This window comes from Epinephelus moara, chromosome 19 (genome assembly GCF_006386435.1).
Source record: "Epinephelus moara isolate mb chromosome 19, YSFRI_EMoa_1.0, whole genome shotgun sequence".
Lineage (NCBI taxonomy): Eukaryota > Metazoa > Chordata > Actinopteri > Perciformes > Serranidae > Epinephelus > Epinephelus moara.
In genome coordinates, this window is record NC_065524.1 from 27,999,070 (window position 1) to 28,020,763 (window position 21,694).

General features: G+C 41.2%; 1 protein-coding gene across 1 annotated transcript; it reads right to left on the reverse strand.

Moving 5' to 3' along the window:
- Positions 1-338: 338 nt before the first annotated feature.
- On the reverse strand, positions 339-20,945 carry wapla (WAPL cohesin release factor a). Its single transcript, XM_050071061.1, has 20 exons — positions 20,671-20,945; positions 19,598-20,011; positions 18,690-19,416; positions 17,189-17,496; positions 16,797-16,927; positions 15,619-15,714; positions 14,852-15,013; positions 13,136-13,272; positions 12,110-12,221; positions 10,350-10,580; positions 9,119-9,230; positions 8,873-8,970; positions 8,479-8,555; positions 7,758-7,933; positions 6,660-6,775; positions 6,308-6,538; positions 5,312-5,528; positions 2,615-2,703; positions 2,407-2,502; positions 339-1,436 (listed from the first exon to the last, which is right to left on the reverse strand). Exons 2-20 carry the CDS (start codon positions 19,983-19,985, stop codon positions 1,371-1,373), a joined length of 3,570 nt encoding a protein of 1,189 aa, XP_049927018.1. The 5' UTR covers positions 19,986-20,011; positions 20,671-20,945; the 3' UTR covers positions 339-1,370.
- Positions 20,946-21,694: the final 749 nt, after the last annotated feature.

The following is a 21,694-nucleotide window of genomic DNA, read 5'->3' on the forward strand; positions in this document are numbered from 1 at the left end:
GTTCATAAACATGAGACTTTCTATTTTAATAAATGCAGCAAGTTTTGATGAAATGTTGCGTGTTTAAGATGAAACCATAATTCAGCTAAATCTGTCACATACGTGTAATGATGTCCAGCCACTGAGCTGTGTCACATGGGATATATTTCAATGAAACATGATTTTACTAAGTAGGGACTTAACATTTACAAAGGAGGAGAAAGCATTAAATTAAATACATTTTTAAAAATTAACTTCATTACAAATTCAAAAAAGGAAGCACAACCATCGTTTCTTTTGAGTAATTCATCACATCTGTTATAGCTGTGAGTTTCAATGCATACTGTAATTACATACTCTTCAATTAATTAAAATTTAAATAAGCTAAACAAAGTAAAATATGACCAAATTGATAATGGGTGAGAAGGAAATCTAAAATTCATAATAGCGTGTCATTTCCAAGTGCCATTATCAGTCAAATAAAGGACATCCCATCAAAGCCGGCATGTCGTGCAGTCCTGATGCACGACATGCCTCTTTAAAAGAGCAATTCATAATTTGGGTGAGAAAAAAAAAATGCCCTCAAGGATAAAAGAAATATCTAAAAACAAAGAGAACGCCTACGTGATGTGCTATCTCGCACAGTTTAGAAAATGAAACGGGCACGACGAGAACATAAAAATCAAAGATTAAAAATACTCTCCTTCCCTTAAACATTCAAGCCAACTGCAAACATTTAGGTAAATGGATGTACGCATTCAAAATCATTCCACACGAGTTTACACATAGAGACATCATTCTAACATCCATGAGAATGATTGTTTTTCATGCTAATCAATGATTTCACCCTTGGCTTTGATGTGGATGAGTAGAGATTAAAATGTAATGATCCATAAAATTTAATTCAGCGGTTCACACTCCAGCTGAGCGGCCAGAAATCGAGACCAGGCAGCGGGACGGGGGACTCCACCTCAGCGGCTGGTTGCTCTCATATCATTTGGGACGTTTCAGGAAGAGGTCTGCTTCCAGCCCGTCCTTATAGTTGACATTCCACGGAGTATTTTTAAACTTTTCCCAGTAACCTGAGGATGAATCTCGATCTGACTCTGCAGCGCTAGTTGAGTGGAACTGGAGGAATCTGCATGTCTGTCGGCTCGCAGGGCTTTGGTTCAGGCTGTGCTCCAGAGAGAGGGAGTGAAACTTTTATATCTGTGTGTTCGCGCGCCTTTAACGGTAACAATTCAGGGTGATCACAGCATCGGGTGATCCGGTGAAGTCAGAGGAATGCTGTCTCCAATGACCCCTGGTGGCTCCTGTCGGACAGGGGGGGCACCAGAATAGCCTGGGATCCCTTTAATGTGCAGAGTGTGAGCTCCCTGTCTGGCTGTCTGTTAACAGTGCTCCAGGTAGTCGATGACCCGCGAGATGGACTTCTGTCCTGTGGTGCCCATCGCACACTGTGTGTGGAGACAAGAAAAACAAAGAGTGTGAGGGTGCCGAAATGTACTACTGTACTTGTGAGGTCTCGAGGCACAGACAGTGAGGATCTTTGAGGCTGTTTGAGCTTCTGTTCACTTGAAAAGGCGATATTTATGAAACAGATGGTTCCAGTCTTCAGCTCTGACAGGATGAGTCACTTTCAAAGCTGCTGCAAAATGCACATCTGTGGCTGTGTAACTGTTCAGTTTAATATTAATGCTTGACTTATTCGTAAATTACCCTTCATATCACTATTTGAATTATGCTGCTTGGATACACAAGAATCATATTTAATTGATAACAATATATTGGTCACATTTTGTATTATAATGGCACATTACTGCCACAAAAGCTTTATAAAAGCTGAGTGCCACTAGAGGCTATGCAAGTGATTTTAGGCTGGCTAAGAAGCTATTGAGATATTTTAAATGAGACAATCAGGGAGCCTTTTCACATATCGGTTTTTACAGCCATTTCAGACATTATGCATTCTTCAATCTCCGCCTTACTGAAATAAACAAAAATAAAAGCTTCCATTTTCATCCAAATTGTGGTATTTTCTCAGAGAGGAGCTAAATAAAGGTGCAGAAAAAGAGAGCAAGAACTGCAATTATATTTGAATCTAAAAGGAAATGTGGAATAAGTGGCCCTCAAAGATTTGATCCAGTGCAACACTGCACAAAATGTTCTTTTCCCTCGGTGAGTCCAATTAAAAAAGCTTTTTGTAACTTCAATACAATTTGCCTGGAGCTATGATCGCATAAACATTCTTAGGTGTTTATTAAAAAAAGAAAAACCTCTGATCTCAGCATGAAAATGATGGCTTAAATTGAAGGAAATCAATTTAGGTATAAGAGTTTAATTTAATTCTAATGTATATGTTTCTTTCATCATAATGGTGACGGTATCATCATGCAGTGCTGTTAAAAGAAGCAGTGTCATACTTACAGTGAGGTTCATGAAACTCAAGAACTTCTTCAGCATTTCTGTCATGATGGAGAAATCCCCTTTAGGTAGATGCTTTCTCACAGTAGTCACGTTTATCTGAGAGGCACAGAAAGGAGGGTGAGCATCGACATGAATATCTTGGATTCAAAAACAAAACAAAAAAAAAATCGTAAATCATACTGCGTTTGTGTGTGTCTGATATTCTCACCTGGCTGCCCTGGCAGAGGCAGCCCAGCAGCAGAGCAGTGTAGGAGGCAACAATACTGTCCTCCATATGCTTGCCTGCGTGCTGCAGAGCTACAGTGATCACAAGGGAGAAAGAAAAAGATTCACGATTACAGATACATACTGGAGAAACTCTGGTGGCATTTAGTTTCTGAATAGAAACATTGGCTGGAAACATTCCTGTGAGAAGGACTTTGTAGCTGTAATTCACTGCTCAGTTACCCAACAGACTGCACTGTGGCTACTGGCTGAAACACTCAGGGAGAGTGACTAACAGTGCCAATAAGTCCTTAATGTTTTCTGGGCTTGTTGGTGCCACAAACAACGGAGCAGCAAAAACATGAAGAACAGGCTGGCATTTCTGAACTTGTATTCAACCATTGGAACGACACAGCTATTCAGTGGATGATTCATTTTAGGGTGCTTTCACACCTGCCCTGTTTGGTTTGGTTCAATCTAACTCAAGTTTGTTTGCCCCCTAAGTGCAGTTTGTTTGGGGTGAGAACGTGTTCCGACCTGGATCTGAACCAACTGCAGTCACATGACACATTGTTTGGGTTAAACATGAGCATGTTACAGTCCTGGAGGATTATTAATGTGCACCTCCTCCTGTACTGCCTTAATATGCACATTCAGAACATCCAATGCATCAAAACATTGTTTTCTAGTTGGAGCCGCGCCTCGTTTTCAAACTGTATGGTTTGACTAAAATGAACAATGACAGCAATATAGTCCACGATGAGCAGCGCTAAAATCAACCTGCGTAGTTGTCCCTCCATTGTGACATTAGAAAGTGTCACATTTATCTTGCAAGTGTACTCTTCTTCAACGTTTTGTTTACTTCCTGGATTTTTCCCGCATGGAAATTCTGACCAATTAAGAGCGGCTTTCTCGTGCAAGGCATCATATCTGGTCCGCTTGTAAATGCTGCCGTGAGAACACGAACCAACTCTAGGCAATTATGCAACTTTGGAACAAAATTAGTCCCTGATCCGGACCAAAGCGAACTCTAGGTCTGAAAGCACCCTTACTGTGAACTCATTATTTTATCCAGGGTTCCCACAAAATTGCAAAACCATTCCGTGACTTTTCAAGGACCTATAATGGAAATGTCCATGACCATCAACACCCTATAACAGAAGTGTAAGGTTTAATTCACTACAAAATGTAGTAATAGACGATTATGTTCATATTCGCTTCAAATAGTTCAAACTATGGGCAGGAGTCAATACACTGTCATTTAACCAAAACAAAAAAAAAGTAGCTTTACAAGCTCTTACATCAGTCTGGCACTGGCTTTCAAGCATGAGGGGAAACAGGATGGATTGTACGATCAGTGTGGTCTTAATGTATTTGATCATAAACTCATTTCTGGATGCAAGTCTGAAAAACAATGCAGCACCTCAAGTATACAGGCAGTGTTTGAATTTCATTTTTTTTTTTTAATCGCTCTCCATTGAGACACAAGAAAAATGCTAATACACTGTGGACAGGTGATGGTTTGAGTTAGGGATAGAACACAGGGAGAAAATTAAGAAATGTTATAGTAAAGAAAAAGTTGTCACCCTTCAACGCATATTAGAGCTTCGTTACGTTAGCAGCCACACAAATTTGCTGTTATGTTACACTATGAAGGTTATCCATGGAAGATAACTGCAACCGTACATTCACTTAACCAAAAAAAGAAAAATTCCATGACTTTCCCAAAGCTGTAAGGATTTTGACTAATAGTACGACTTTTCCATTCCTGAAAAAATTAGATGAGAGCTTGCACAGTATCAAATTGTCACTGCATAATTATTGAGGCCAGAAGAATTCAGGGTAACAATAATATCGCAATATCTATTGAAAAATCAAATTAGTCTTTAACTTTAGTTATAGTGCATTTTGTCTCTTTTTTTAGTAATGCCAGTGCACCCAAATGTGTGTGTAGGTGTGTATAGGGGGAGAAAAAGCCGGGACAGAATGAAACAGAAATGATTTAGGAAGTGCAATCAATGACTTTTCCAGTTTTTCCAGGACTGTGGGAACCCTGTTTATCACTATACATACAAATGATGACCATTTATTAGTTGCAGGCTTAGGCAACAGGACAAACACACATTCACAACAGGCTGAAGCTATGGTCAACTGACTTTTACAGCCGATTAAATTCACAAAAACACAATATAAGAACAGCTCAATTGCAGTACTCTGCAGTGATCTAGGAAAATAAACAGTTTGGCTATTAGGGCTACAAATAGTGATTTTCACTAATTAATCTGCCGATTACTTTCTTGATCATCTTTTGATCTTCACGATATCACAAAATGGTGGAAAATATCAGCTTAGAAACTAGAACTAATGTTGGGTAAATTTTGCTTGACAAATAGCAATCAACTGAATTTATGTCCATCACTAATTCGACTATTCGCTTTAGCTCTGGGGGGTTAATACGCTGCTTTGTAATTCAGAGACATACTGCAGTTTTGTGGAGGAGAAAGAAACCCCACCCTGCTGATAGTTTTCCCTGTTCCAATCTTAATTAGTTAAGCAAAAGAGGTAATGAAGTCGTTGCCACACAATAATCATGACCGTAAATTAAACACATTTATCCAGATTATGATTTTAGCCAGAGCTAAAAACAGCTTCTCTTACGTGCACACACACACACAACTTCAAACACACAAAAAACGTCTACCTTTATTTAGATCCAACTCTTCATCCTCCTCCTCTTTCTTCTCATTCTCTTTCTTCTCGGTTTGGCTGTCGTTGGTTTCGGCTGCCACCCACTGGATCTCTCCCGACGTCTCCTGCCACTCTCCGCTTTGGTCCAGTGCCGGCTTGGGCGCCTCGCTGATGAGGTCGTCAGTCTTAGCCTCAGCCAGGATAGCAGCACGCTCCCTCTCCAGGAAGAGCTATGGTTAGAGAAAAATAAACAGATGTGAACTACAAGCGCAAACTTTTTAATTGGAGCCAAGTAACACAGTAGATTTTTTTTAGAATTTAACAGGAATAAAGGGATAGCAGTTAAGCTTGATAGCCAAGGTACTTCCTTCATGGCAAGGTCAGACAGCAGCGGGGATGCCAAAATCGCACTTGACAGCGAGAGGTAATTTTAAAGTTAATCACTACTTCACTCTAAAAGGTTCATTTCAAGCTTTCAGAAAACTTCACGCTAATGAGTCAGTTGGGCAAGGAGTTTGGTTAAAGTAATATCAATAATACAGCAGAATATTAATAAAATGACTTATCTTAAAATTCAGATCCACAAATGGGCGTGAATCGATGCACTTGTTTATTACTTAGTATTCAGGCTGTCAAATGTATGCAACTTCAGGCTTTACTTGAAATGCACTCTGGGGTGCAGCTTATGGTTGTGTGGTAGAGCATGTAGCACTGAGGAGAAATGTGAAATGATGATTCGGCAATATAGCATCATCCATATTCATGAACGCATCAGGGTGATGTTTCAACTCTCAACTGTCTCCCAGAAAAAGAAGTACAGGTGAAACACTCTCTCACCTGTTTATATATTACAAAGAGTCCTCTGAACAGTAAAAACGTTGGTTTTTCCTCATGACTGCTCGTCACTAACCAATTCTGCTCACGGCCTTATTTCAAAATAAATCATGAAAAAAAGCAGAACCAAAAGACTGCTAAATTATTTATTAATGAGTCCTAGCACAATTCCTACCTGCACCAGGGCAGCCAAAGCACCAGAGGGCTTGGGCTTGACAGCGCCGTCTTCCTGAATCTCAGCTGTGCTTGGCGGTGCTGACGCTGCCACTGTGTCTGATTGTGTTGGGTCAGCAGGCTGCATCAGGCTGTCTTCCAGACAGGTGTCCTCGACTTTGTACTCCATGTCCACCAGACAGTGGCGGTTTCTGGAGCTATACTCCACAAGGTTAATTAGTAGACCAAGACCCTGGTATACACAACAAAACACACAAGTAAGACACATGCGGGCACAGATATGCACAGAGCGCCCACAGGCTGGGACAGTATCTTTTTTCAAATTATGTTGCGTTTCATTCTGTTTGCCTTACCAGTACTCGCACATCAAAGCGCTGCTCCTGGGGGATGTAGCGTGGAACTCGGAGGACGCAATTCAGAGCTGTTAGGGTTAGCTGTTCCTGCTCACCTGTCTTAGTGCTTCCCCACTCTGCAGACAAGAAGATCATCATTAACCTCTGCTCATACTCGTCAATACTCTGCTAAGCACCTGATGCCTGAATGATATGATTGAAGTCTATAAGAGCACATTAATAAGAGTATATTGACTAATACTGACACTATATCACAAAATTGAAGAAGTACATGTATAACTCCATTTGCTGTTTATAACTGTAGCTGGTAACTTTTATAAAAATGATTTTTGTCATATGTAATGAAGCTGTCACTATATCCACACAGCACTAAATGAGACAGGTACTCATATTTCTCTGCCAACTCTATTGCCTTGTAGTATTTCCAAAGGCCTTACTGCATGAGAACAAAAAGGAGTCTCTAACACATCTGTCAATCATGTCAATCACTGCTCCTGAGCTGTGGTCAAACTGTCAAGCTACTGCCTATTTTTTACTTTGAATGTTGAAAACATATTTTAGTGTGCTGTTTAGCCCACCAGCATTCACAATTTTTTATTATTCTACAGCTAAAGGGTGCACTAAAATGGTTCTGAAAACATTTGAAATGAGAAATAGTTAATACATTAACAGAATCTTAATTAATAGTTCGCTGTTGACAGTTTGGCTGCAGTTCACAAGCAGTGGCTCTGATTGGTTGTTTCACAGTGAGCCGTGGAACTTTATCAGATGCCATATGCATATTATATACTGCATATCAGATGCAGTAGAAAGAGGAGGAGGGACATGACTTTCTTCACGACTATGTGTCTCTTCTTTCAGAATACAGAAATAGTCTCAGCTATTATGACAAAGATATTTTCATAAGTTACCAACTGTAGGTTTAATGCAATGAACTGTGCGTCATTGTTATGCATCACATCAGACAAACAATAAGCCGCAACACTGAGTCACTGCCCAGCTCTTAATATCCAGAAATGCCAGATAAAAGCATCAAACGCAGAACAAAGGCAAAACAAAAGCAAATGCAGAAAAACATAAAGCAGTAAATGGGAATACCATTGTCGTGGGTAAGGTTGAGCAGCACTCCTATGATGGCCCTCATGCAGTCCTCCACAGCCTTGCCCACGTTGCTGAAGCTGCAGTGGGGCAGCGTTGCACCCGACAATGACAAAGAGCTGTTGTTTAACGCCCTGCTGTATCGCTGAATCATATCCTCACAGTACCGCAAAGCTCTGGTGAAAGTAAGAAAAACACACTGATGAGAGAGAGTAAAGAGCAAATGGCAGAAACAAGGCACAGTTTGAGAAATGAAAAAACAAGCACGAGGGTGAAGGACAAAGAAGGAGGAGATGAACATAAACAGAGACGAAGAGCAGGAGATTTAAATACACTCATTACCTTCACTTGACACAACCTTGAGTGCCATTGTGTCTCAAACAATACAGAAATACTAATTAGATCCAAATGTGCTGATAAATCTCAACTTGCTATGATGCTAGCATTTATGGTAATCAGGGAGCTAGTTATGTTACTGTTTATTACTGTAAGGTCTGTGCTTCACTAATTATCCCTGTGCTTCAATAAGGGGAAGATGTTTTCATTAGCAGACACCCAAGTAAAAAGAAGGACCCCCCGAGGACACTGTTTAATGTGATAGGCACAACAGAGTTACAAAAAGTACAAAGGTAAACTGAATGAACTGTTGTTATATTAGTCACTGTCTCAGTATGTGTCCGTGTCCAGTCAATAATAGCTCTGAGCTGTATCTAGCGCTCACCTGGCAGAGGAGACGATGAGCTGCGAGTCTTTGTAGGCAATCAAGTAACCCTGGTTTTCTGGGTTTTGCACTGTCACCTATACGCAGAAGATGAAAGAGAAATAAAATCAATGGAGAGAAAGGCACACTGAAAGGCTTGAAAAGAAATCAAGAAACAGAAAATGAGGGGAGACACTTTTGTTTGGTTCAGACTTTTGATCAGTGACATTTTGGAAGATAGTTAGTAAGACACATTGTGCGTTTTCTTTTTTTAACAAAGCCTTTTATGAAATGCAACAATAAAAAGTTACCATCCCCTTCAAAGCTCTCGTTTCTCAATTACTCTTGTCCTGGAGTGTCACTCTTGTATGACTTTGGTGAAAGAGGAAACCCAACTTGACAGCGCAGTACTTACACTTTCGAGCACTCTCAGACACCTCTCAGCCCCCCATAAAGACGCCACGAGGTTCTCCTTGTCGTCCTCTTGGCTCAGGTTCTGCACACACTCTTTAACTGTGGCAACACAAAACACACAAAGCACATGACCGTTACACATCCTGACAGACACATGAAAGTCAACAGCTGTGACACTTTGCACATATACATAAGTATAGAGACTTGCAAACCGCCCATCGACGTGCTATGCATCTGACACACCTACCTTTATCTACAATGTGGTCCAGACCTCCCAGTAGTCGCAGTTCTTCTTTGAACCAATCCCCGGCTCTCTTGGAGGTTAGCGAGAGCAATGTCTCCATGGCAAGGTGGCCCGTCTACAACAGAGAAAACAGCATGTCAAATCTGCAATATTCTGAACACATTTTGTAATTTGGCACGACACCTTTTTCCCACTGGGAAACCAGAAATCCGACAGTGTAATCAGGACATGAGCACATTTTTAATAAATATTTGATTACATTGCCCTGGATGCCTGCATTACAAGTTGACTGTTACATAATTATGTCCTCCACTCAAAATATAATCTAACCTTTCTATTCATTTAAGGTGCATAATAAGGGATATAAAACAAAATTTCACACTTTAACGCTGCCTTGCCATTCGTTATAATAGGTACAATCGCAGAGTGGGGGGACAAAGTGGTGTCACCTTTAAGCCGACATCCAAGGCAGTAATAGCGCCAAAATGACAGCTGGCAGGACGGGATCATGGCCAGCACAAGTGTTACGTTTTGACTGTGTTATGCATGAACAGCTGCCGAAAATGACCGCAAATTGGCAAAAAACATGAGGTCCAGGAGCTTCTTATCCTCTGAGCAGAGGACAAGATCAGCCGCCATACAACAGAGATGGTTAACGACTGTCATTGCAAGGTTATGCCATTATTTTTGTTTATAAAGCACTGCTGACGCATATATGTCACTCTAGAGGCTGACGCTGTTATGTTACATGTCACACCCATCACGCCTCTTTTGATTCCTCAATGTCAGTATGCTGTCTACAGTCACACACTGGAGCAACATGATGCCGCCGTCGTTTGGTTCTGTGTAAAAATGTAAAGGCAGCATGAAGAAGGGACCTACAGTGCAACCTCTGTGTAAACATAATTAAAGACACTAATACCTTTACAGGTAACATAATATATCTTCCACAAACAGGTGCTTAGTAAATTCTTTAAATAAGGTTAGGAACAAGAGAGGAGGAGAGAGTGAGGTGCATTAAAAACAAATTAGACAGCATTAACATTTCATGCGAAATTGACAGATTGGGCTTTTACTAAAACATTTCCAATGAAGCCATTTAAGTATTTATAAAGTTTTGCTTGTTAAGGAAAGAATCATTACAGAGCGGTGGTTACTTATTACACGCTACAAGGTGAAGGTATATCCGGGGGGGAAGTTTTTTGTATGTATTTAAAATTTAAGGACAACCAACCGTGATGTTTTCCAAGTCGAGATGCTTGTTGTGCACGGTCTCACACAGCTTCCTGATCTTCTCCTTGACCTTTTCCACCTCCTTCGCCGTGAGCTGATCCTGATGGGCAGAGTAGTCCTGGTCCAGTTCCAGCAGCTTGATCATAAGCTCCAGACAGGCCCTGTCCAGATCCATGTTAAGACGATCCCGGCTCAAAATGTACATCAGGGCAGCCGTGCACAGAGCAAGGTTCTGATGGAACGACAGAGAAAGGCTTTTACAGAGCGCTGGAGGTGATGAGAAGCATACAGAGGTGAAACATGATGGCCGATGGTTCTGATGCCCTGGACCAGCTGGAAAAATCTGAATACCTGCACATTATCACGACAGCATTCTCCAAGTTAGGAAATTTAGCTTGGAGGCTAAAAAAACAGATGTGTGTGCATCTGTGCATCCAAGAAAACTGCTTACTAGAAATACTGCTCACTAAGAAAAGGTTACACTTGAAGGATAACTGAAACTGTACTGAAGACCTCAAGGCTTTGACTTGAATGTTATAATTAAATAGAAATTATGGCTTTTAAATAACTGCAGGCATGTAGAGTAGTTATTAAACATCATCTTCATTAGCAAATATTGCGGAGGTGTGGATCTAGACATAAAACAAACATCACCCTCTTCAGATTAATGCAGCATTTTTATGTAGCTGCTCTGTAACGTACAGATCTCACTGCAATTGTGAGGTACTTAAAGCCAGTTAAGTAAAGATACTGACTATTTAGACAAAATTGACAGTACAGACTACAAATGCAGATCTGCATGGTGATGATATATGTTGAACAACACATTAAGTGTTAATTTGAAGCAATCATTTGCACATCTCAAGGAAAACACTGAATTAAAGACAAACACACTGGGCATTAGCTTCTGAGATAAATTTATGTGTAGTGTTGAACAGATTGGGTCCATCTATTCTGGTCCAGTTTTTGGACTAAGTGTGGGGGTCTCCCTGCACTTTTTTTACTTTTGAGTTATCAAGTAGTTAAGTACACCAGGTAAGGCTGTGACGTTGACTGAACTGCCGTGATACCAAGGTCATGTGACGCTACTGCAGCTGCATAGTCATCACCGTCATCAACATCACCGACCCAATTTTTTGTGAGCCAATATAATAAATTAAGAGAAAAGAAATGTTCTTCTTTGGCTCTGATGCAGCCCCTCTATCTGCAGTCAACTTGATCAATGTCCTGTCCACAGCATTATCTTCAAGTCAAAAGTAACAGCCTTCCAACACTGAAGGCTGTCGTGCCACAAACGGCAAAGAAGGAAACTGGAGCTGCCCCCATGAGCAGGCAAACTCAGAACATACAGCAGATACTACTGAAGTTGTAAACATCACAATTTCTTACAACAAAGTTGCAAAAACTGACCAGTGTTCACACTAGGTAACGTTCTGCTGTTAGTAAAAGTAGTTACTGGATGTAACTTCAGTTGTCTGAGTACTACAAGGAGAGGAAGAGGGAGTGAGACAGTGCCTGGACGCAGGTGAGAGATGTGGCCAGATTACCATAGTTTATAAAAATGGTGATAAACTGTCAACAAAATAAGAAAAAAATTAATCCAATCACAGCCCTAGTATCGACTAAGGTGCACTGTTCAAACTCTGATACAACGCCTTGACTCAATAACATTTCCATCGGGGACAAAGTAAACAACAAAAGCAGTAATTATTCCCAAGTGGCAAGCATTTTGAGGGAGATGACTTAGTGAGTTTTACTGACCGGATGTTGCGGAGCATCACTGAGCATTTTGAAGACCTGCGCCACTTTCCCTCTAGCCCGCAGGTGCATCCTGAAACTGGGCATGGCACACTTTGTGGCCAGGCTGATTATACTAGAGGGAGTGAAAGAGGAAGAGAAACAAAGGGAGTGACAGGAAAGATTACAGGAATGTTGAGTCAAATATTTATCAGTCTTGTGCTGAAAACTAAAATAAATAAGACAGAATGGGGCACAGCCTACTTCCAAATCAATATCAACATTTGCGATTTCCATCATGTTCTGTTTTTCGACTCTCGTCTGTTCACTCTCTTCTCTCTGCATGTGTTAAACTAAAAACAGGCTAAAGGAGGCTGGACTCCATGCGGCTTTTTCTTAAGTCAAGGTTGTCTCTCTTGAGTGGATTTCATTTTCACAACAGAATGGCTACGTGCTTTATCAGACTGCACAAAAACACAAGCTTTATCTCAGCATATTACTCCAACAGATGGTGGGAATAAAATTGAGACGCATAAGCAGAAAAGGACAGAGAGGAAAGCTCAATAAAAGGCAGTCACAATGCCTCTCTAGGGCTCATTGTTTTGCATTAATTATAAAATATATATTCATTTAAAAAAAAAAAGAAAACCACAAGAATACTGGAAGTGTTCATCACAAATTACAAAAGCTGTCACTGTTAGTGCATTGCATGTAAACATAGCAATTGAGAGCATCTCTACATCCTGCAGCTCTCTGTAAAAATAATAGATTTTTTTATTTAATTAAAGATCAAATTTCAAAGCTTTGATTAACTTGAGCAGCTGTTCATCTAATTCCTGTATAAACAGGCGACAATATGAACAAACATGAGGTGACAGGTGCCTGTATCATTCAATCAACTTAGTGACGTACTTGGTACTCATATAAATCAGTACCACCAGCGAACCACTAGAACAAACCCCACCAATTTCTGAGCAGACTTAGAGCATCTAAGTGCTCCTCTGTAGACCTGTACAAAAAAGGCAACACTAAGTGTTTTATTCCACTTACCTAAGGCATCTTGTGTTAAGTGGCTGACTGCTTTTCAGCCCCGTCTCCAGGTACTCAAAATCATCTGTGAACTCCTGATTCTCTCCGAACTCCACGACATCATTGAAGTGCTTCACATGCTGCACCACCGTGTACAGCTGGTGGAAGGGGAATGGGGTTAATTACAGCTAATTGGGAAGCAGTGCATCTGTCCAGAGTCACAATCAACTCACACGAACACAAACACAGTGAGAGCTCAGCGCTTATTGTTAAACCACTCTCTATTGGTTCCATTACCAGCAATAGCTGACTGCGCTAATACCCCTCATCAATAAAAGCTCAGCATGTGGAGTTAGGGCCTGATCAGCAGTTAGCTCGGTATGTTTACCCGTACCAACAGTCATGCTGTGTGTGCACTCAGCACGACACAGGAAGGAGGACCCGGGTTTAAGATAACACCAGTGTGTAGTGACAGCTTAGCCGAAGCCATTTTTACCTCAAGGGATCTGTGACTAACAGCCTGATCTGGGGCCAGAAGGGCCATCTGTAAATGACACGAGGCTGTAGGGGAGTTTAAATTAACAGCTACATTCCTCATTGTTACCTCCAATCCACACAGAGGTTCTAATAAACAAAAGTGAGCTTTAGGCCAGTCACAATAACTATTTTTGTTGGACAACATATTGTCCCAGAAATAACTGAGACAAACAATATCATTATAGCCACTGTGTGACCATTTAATGCCACTGATGATTAGAATATAATAGCATAATAATGCAAGTACACCCTTTCAAGTGACAGTGACCTTTAAGTCTTACAAATATCCAGACATTTGAATTAGAATATGAATACATTTCTAAAAAATACTAAAGTAACACATAATATATACAAGAATATATACAATATATGCAAGAATGCATGCATACAATTATTGTACCTTTATATGAGTAGCCCCAAATTATTCAGTTTGAGACTAAATACGAAATCTGGCCAACAAAAAAAAACAAAACTAAGAGATGACGCTTGCGACTAATACACAAACTTAGCGAAGCTCCAGGTACACTGCATTTACCTCCATAACACTGCTGGTTTGCTGATGGATTTACAGAGTGGTGGATGAAGTTGTTGAAGGTTAGAACTACATACGACAGACTTCTGGCTCATTGCCAGCAGCTGGGAAGCTCACAACTATCAGGACTATGCGGCTTCCATTCCAAAAGTGCAGATGCAGGCTACCTGTAAGCTATGCTGTGTCGTCACTGAAGTGTGTTTTTTTTTCCTTCAAACCAGCACAAGTAGGCGAAGGTATAAAGAAATACATAGTGTCTTATAGTGGTCAGAAAAACCCTGCTGTTTATGCTAGTATCATGTTGGCCAAAACGTTCAGGACATCCTAATGTAAATAGGCATGCACGTTAACACCACAGGCAAAAGAGGTCTGCAAAATGATCCCGGTCATGTCCACATATCGGACGATAAGTCAATAACGTTATTATCATGGCGGGCCTAGTGAGCTTGTCATGTATCAATGAATGCCATCCCTTTACTGCAAACCCTGCATTTAATGGGTAACGGCAGCTTGACTGAATTCTTAAAAAGAGAAATTCAATTCATAGCAGCATGCACACAATGTAGTAAAAACTGAGCACAAATAAGCATATAGCTGCAAACAGCAGTGCCTCCTCCCCTCTATTTCTCAGCAGACGTCTCAAACATCTCAGTGTGCTCCAGACTCACCTCCTTGTGCTCTTTCCTGCATTTGAGCGCAGTGACAATATCCTGGTTGAGTCGCGTGGGGATGGTCTCTGACTTGATGACTTTGGGCGGCGGTGGAGGGGCTTTAAACAAGCCATCATCTTTATGGGAGTTGCTGTCCTTGCTGCTGCTCGATAAAATGGCCTGAGGAAGAAAAGAGGCGGAGAAACGGGGCTCATACCAAAGTAACAAAATCTGTTTAACGACGTGTCCGCAAGATTTACCACAGCTGAACAGTCTGTTAAGCACACAAGTCTTTAATAAGTGTTGTTAACAGATGTCAGATGAGGTAGTGCAAAGTTAAAAACAACTTTTAAATCCCGGTTGCCAGAGTCTGATTAGCTTGTCTCTGTACAAGCACTTATTTCCATGGGGGGAATTCAACACAGAATATACAAATGAACCCAGGTTCACTTGTCTGGGAAAATAACTATGTGAATAGAGAGAGACTAATTAGAGCAATTAAATGAAACTGTTGAGCACTAAGAGACCAATAAACAATATTCTGGGTCTGGACAGCAGGAAATGGGGAATTGTGTAAACAAATGGTGCTAGTCATTAGCATTCGCTTAACATAATATCCTGTAATATTGTTTGCCTGCTTTGTACGCAAAATGAATGCATACGTTTAAAATGAGAATTTAAAAGATTACAAATTCACACTTTTAGTTCAATGACAGTTGTTTTTATTGTGCTAGTAAAGCAATGAAGTCACACACACAATAACCACTAAGACAGCAATATCTTACCGGAGCAGTTTGAGATCGAGGGAGCGGAGGCACAGGCACCTCTTCAGGCTCAGGTTGGTTCCAGTGGCGGGCGTTGTACACAGCTTTAGCAGGGGACTGGCACCCAATAAGAATTTAAGAATTAGTTAGTTAGTTTGAGAGCAACAAAGCATAATACCTGACATGATATCAGTGTACCAGTTACATTTGTTCATTCATTTACTGATGGATAACTGCCATAACTACAAAAATATTCACACCCAAAGCTCAAAATGCCAAAAGCATTGTCACGCATACATAAACAAAGACAATGTAGAAATATTTGCATGTTAATCTCCATAAACCATTCTAGCACAAAGCTTACGTTATTACCGTGAATTAGCACAACTGAGCACATAAATATTGCATGCTGCAATCATGATGATAGACTGAGACAACAGCAGCCCCAGCGTGGAGCATAACAGTCCCAAAGCAGCACAAAACATTTTACTGAAAAGGACACATTGTGCGACTCAATTATATATTGCAAAGACAATAGGAGTACGGAGTTTTGTCGATGATGTAGAAACAGTAAACACAAAGAATTAGGAAGACAGACCACAAATAACCCAAAGCCACTGCAAAACATGATCTAGATTCGCAGAGTAAATGTGGGCACAAAACACCACAAATCAAAGCTGAGTTGTTCAGATAAATATGACCCTGACCAAGAGGTAATATTCGAAGCCCCTTCATGCTGGAAGAGAACATAGGGTGCGTACTACTGGACACACATTTAACTCATTCATGCGAGACTGCTGTCACAAGTTAATCCCTGGGCATCTCAATTCAGAGCCTCTGCAAGTCTGCAACTTCTAGCACACATTACTGCTGAATCACAGAATTACTCCATAAAATGGCAACTGAATAAATGTAGATTTCAGTTAAGCTTCTGTTTGCCCCTTTGCTCAGTTTCCCTCTGGTGCTCCCCTCTCTCCCATTATCTCAGTCTGTCTTAAATGAGCTGGGTATACTTTTATGTAAATGCCATTTAAACATCAGTAACATTAAAAGAAATTCCTTTTCAAAGTCAAGCAGCGTCAGAACCGAGACCAACCCTGGCCAGGAGGAAGGTTATAAAGGAAGGTTAGATGACAAAATTGGTTTGGAGTAAAAGCAGGCAGAGAGAGACAATATTTCTGCCGTACTCTGTCGTATACCTTTTTGGGTCCACTGAAGATCTTTTTGGGTCCACTGCCAATGTCCTTGGATTTGTCAGCTGGCTTCCCTGAGCGTCCTCTCTGCCCCTCAGCGCCGCCAGGACTGGAGTCATCGGAGAAGTCAAAAGCATCTGTTGGATAAAACACACTGTTGATGGCTAGAAACGAGCACAAATTCGTGAATGGACCCGAATGATGTGTTTTATCTTTTGTTCGGTCACTATACTGTAATAAATCCAACCTCTCCCAGGTTTTGAAACAATGTGCATGTTTTAAAAGCTTCTGGAGTAAACAAATATCTTGATCACATTATCAACAAAACTGCACAGAGGTTAACTCTTAATTATGAGTATTAAGGTTACCATGTCTTTACAAGTTAAGAATCAGCTCACCTGTATTGCTGCTGGCCTGACTGTCCTGAGAGTCACTGGTATGAGGGCTGTCCACACTGGAGCTCAGAGCAGCTAAGGCTGCAGCCGCCTTCTTGGCCTTCTTGTCTTTAGCATGAGAGCTCTCGTCATCGCTATCACTCTCGCTCAGGTCGTCGAAACCGAAGTACTTGATCTTGTAGCTACTCTTGCCTGCCATGCCAGCTTCTTGGCCCTCCTCGTCCCCCTGGTCCTCTTTGTCCTCAAAGCCAAAAAACTCTAGCTTGGTCTCAGTCTTGGTCTTCTTGGTCTTTGTCTGGGTGGGTCTGAACCTGGGGAGATAAAGTGAGAGGATTTGTTTCTTATTTGTTTGTGATGTTTTTTACTGAGATTGTAGGAAAGAGGGGAGATTTGGAGCAGGACAAGCAAAACCCATTGAAGCTAAACATATCAAAAGAAAACAGGATTCAGAAATAGGGGCTCAGAATTTGGTACAACTCAATGAACAGAAAACCTCTTAAAGTTGAACACAAAGAAGACACCACAGTGTTACCATCACTAGAAACCACTAAAACATAATGCATGATAAAACTGTGAGACAAATGACTGTGTGTCCAAAGAGCTGGCCTAGACAGTCAAACTGAAAATTATTATTTGTAATTATTTCCGTAAATTCAGTCAGGGTGGGTGATGTGACATTGTATGCAATGATACTGATTTTAACATATCCATCTAGACATATGGAGTATACATTTGTGCTATATTCTGCAACTTGAGTATCGTTTTAGATTTAAGTCTTGGTCATAGGCTGTTAATGGGTCTCACACAAAAAAACCCATGCACTTAAAACGGTTACAGATCTCAAACTTGCATTCAATTTCAAATTATCATGAAGTAACAACTTAGACTTTAGCAGCTAGTAACACCTCCAAGTACATGACGGGTCTTTGGAATAAAAAGCCTTGCAGCACTGTAATATTACTTAAATACCACTTCAAGTTCAACTTCATTTTGTCCATGCAAAGACTGTATGAAATTGCGATGCTTGATTATGTAGCTTATAGTCAGAATGTTTCCTTTTCAGACATCGATATTAAGGCCTATTCCTATTATACAGTCAGTGTGCATTTCACTACTCAGCGGCTGAAAACATTATATTTCACACAATTCAGTCCTACTGGTGAATCCAGTCAAGATGAAGACAGCGTGTTCAAAGCCACACTGCTGTAAAGTGTGTGTGAAGAGCAATCCAGAAGTGATGTTAATTATTTGTGGCTGACTCATTTCACTTTGTATGCAAGGTACAAATCTCAATACTTCACAAATGCAAAATCCTGAATGACTCACACATGACACGACATTTATGGAAGCTGATGAATAGCACTAATTAATTAACTAACAAATCAGTGTTGTCAAACTGTAAGAAAATGTTGGGATATTATTTTTGCTCACATCACCCATTCCGACAATTACGAAAGCCTGAGTGACTACAGTCTTTGATGAAGAGATTCTGAAGCCAACTTACCTTGTAGGTTTGGGTGGGGGAGCGTCTGACTTCTTCTTCATCTGGCCTGCTTCTCCAAGGTCAGCAGGGGCAGCTGGGGTGACCAGTTCATCAATGCTCCGCTCGATTGAGTCCTGGATGGTGACATTGCACACTGACAGACAGGAAGGGTGCAGAACTGTGTAGTCCCGTACCCTCCCGCCACCCCTGCCTGCGGGCTTGGCTGCGGGCTTGGCTGCGGGCTTGGCATTGGCAGCAGTACTACTTGCGCTAGCAGAAAGGACACTGTTGGGTTTATCTTGGGCACTCACTGTTTCAGTGGGCTTGTTGCTGTCGTTTTCAGCAGGTTCAGAGGACGTTTTGTTAGACCTGGAGGGTCGCACGTATTTCTTGCAGTTTGAGGCCCTTAGGGTAAATGGGGAAGGGGGAATGTTGTCCACTGGTTCTGGTGGAGGATCTGTGGGAGGCTCCAGTTCAGTACTTGTCATTTCTTCTGACGGCAGTCCATCATAAGAGGAAGAGGTTTGGAAGTCTCTGCTACCACCTGGTGCATCAGTGGACAGTTTAAGGGAGGTGGCTATATTAGGAGAGGAGAAGATGGGCTTCTGGGGCACTGAGAAGTTCTGATTATTAGAGGGGGCTGTATTTGACAAAGATGGCTTGCATGCAGGTTTCTGGTTGCTATCTGATGTACTTTTGTACCAGGACTGGTTATTCTTAACAGCCATCTCTTCTGATGTTTGCTTAGCTGTGAATGGAGAAGAAAATGACGGTTACACAGACAGCTGACACTGCAACAAAAGGGCTGGCAGACTCTATCAATTAAATAAAGAGATGGAAATAAATAATGGGATGACATGTAGACTGCAGACAATTGATTCTCAAGACAATCAGAGTAGGTTGCTGTGGTTTATGTTTTGATTACTTACTTGTGAACGTGGCTGTTGAGCTTGCAGAGGCTGGAGCAGAAGTAACAACAGTGGCTGTCCCACCACCTTGCACTGCAGCTGTCTTTGCCACAGCCCCTTCATTGACTGTCGATGGGGACACGCTGTGAGAGGCTTCAGTCTTCAACTCATCATCACTGTCAAACCCAAAAGGGTCTTCGTCACTGTCGCTGTCCTCAAGCCTTGGCCTTTTGGACAGCTCAGACACATCAGGTTTTAAAACAGGCCTTTTGCCCCCCAGCTGAGCCTTGTAGGTGGTCTCCCCCCATTTGGTGGTCAATGTGGGCTTTTTATTGGAGAAGACCTCGTCAAATTTCGAATTAGCCTCCCCTCCCTTGCGGTTGTATGTTTTACCGAACCTGGATGTCATGTCGGTGGCTTTATGTTACATATTCCCTGTGAATAGAAGGAGACAACATTTAGGCTAACACATCACTCAAGCGTCAAGTAAATTGTGCAAACGTCAGGCAACACATAGCTCAACTGCTGCCTGACAGATGATGGTAAATATAAGGCTCAAGGCGCAGCACAGTACAGCATTTCAGTAGAAGCATTCCCCCACAATCACACCGGCAAGAGTGCATTAATTGGCTTGGCACTAGCTCATAAATTATGTGTGAACTATTGGTTGATAGCACACCAAGTTCGCATGGCTAGCTTGTTAGCTCGAGCAGCAAAGCGTACAAATAACATTATCGGTGGTATATGTGCAATGCTGTAAGACGCTAGAGCAACTTGCATTAACTTTAGTAAAACTTTGACTCAATTACATTACATAAAGTCCAACTTACAGGACGGTTAACTTACCTACGTTTGTTAACCCTAGCTAGGCCTGCTCCTGCTTGTAAAGTTACTATAAAGTTAGCCGTTAGCTTCAACACTGCTAAACTATGCTAACGCTAGTCCCCCTGTTTACATTTCACACTTGACTGCATCAAATGCTAACAATTTCGCGTTTTAAAAGGGGTTAAGTAATTTAACACAAACATGTGAATAAATACATTGAGGTTTAGAAATCGTCGTGAGTACAAAAGAATAGCAGCACACACTGTTACCTTTCAACTCCGGCGACTAGCTAAACGTCCGCTTGTTTTTTAGCCAGCCGGCTAGGCCTGATCTCCTACTCGCGCACAAATCAAGCGGGTAAAGTCCTTTTAGCGCAGAAGAAACAACACTATTAACACATTATATGTCCAAAGAGCAACGCTGCTTATCAACGAAAAGAATCAAAAACGCACCAGTAGCTAGTATAATCTAAATATAGCGGATAATCCGGACTTTATGCATTTTGTAGTGCTACTGACGGCCATTAAAATATCCCCTCCCTCCTCGTTCCCTGGCAAGACCCCCTTGTAGTGCGCTGCAAGAAGGGGAATAGCCAATCAGCGGCGAGAATATCCACATGTGCTTTAAGAGTCCGTCAGCAAACGTGACTCTGATTGGTTAAAAAGTGAAACCATAACAAGAGATAGGGGGCGCTGGAGGACCACGTTAGTTAGTTCAAACTTGAAGACGTGCCAAAGAGAAAGCAAACGGTGCAGATGGTGTCGTCTGCTTCTCGTGTTTATCTCACACCCTCTGGTTTTTAGGCAACTTTAGCAGCAAATAGGCCCAACTGAATTCATCCAGATTAAACCATTTAAAAAATCCTGTACTTTAAAATTCTTTCATTATTCTTCAGATTATAATTTAGATACTGTTTAAAACAAGGGAGTTAAATAGATGGCTTCATAATATTCATTAATATTTACCCTGTAATCAGTAAATAACACGATCAGAATCAGTTTAAAGGGTCGGTTCACTCAAATTAGCAGTTTTCATAGGGACTATGTGTTGGTTTCAAACTGTTCATATTATAGCAGGGGCGTAAATATAGACAGTGCAGGCAGTGCGACTGCATTGGGGTGGAGGGGCCCGTAGAGTGAGCAGACTCTTGCAAGTGATTCAGACTGCCACCTTGGAAATATACCTGTGTTCAAAGATAAATTATTTTAAAAAGAAAGAATATCATTAATTTAAAAACGGTGCCACTTGCTGTATATGTCCTCAAAACAGGCAAACCGGCTTCATGGTTTTCTT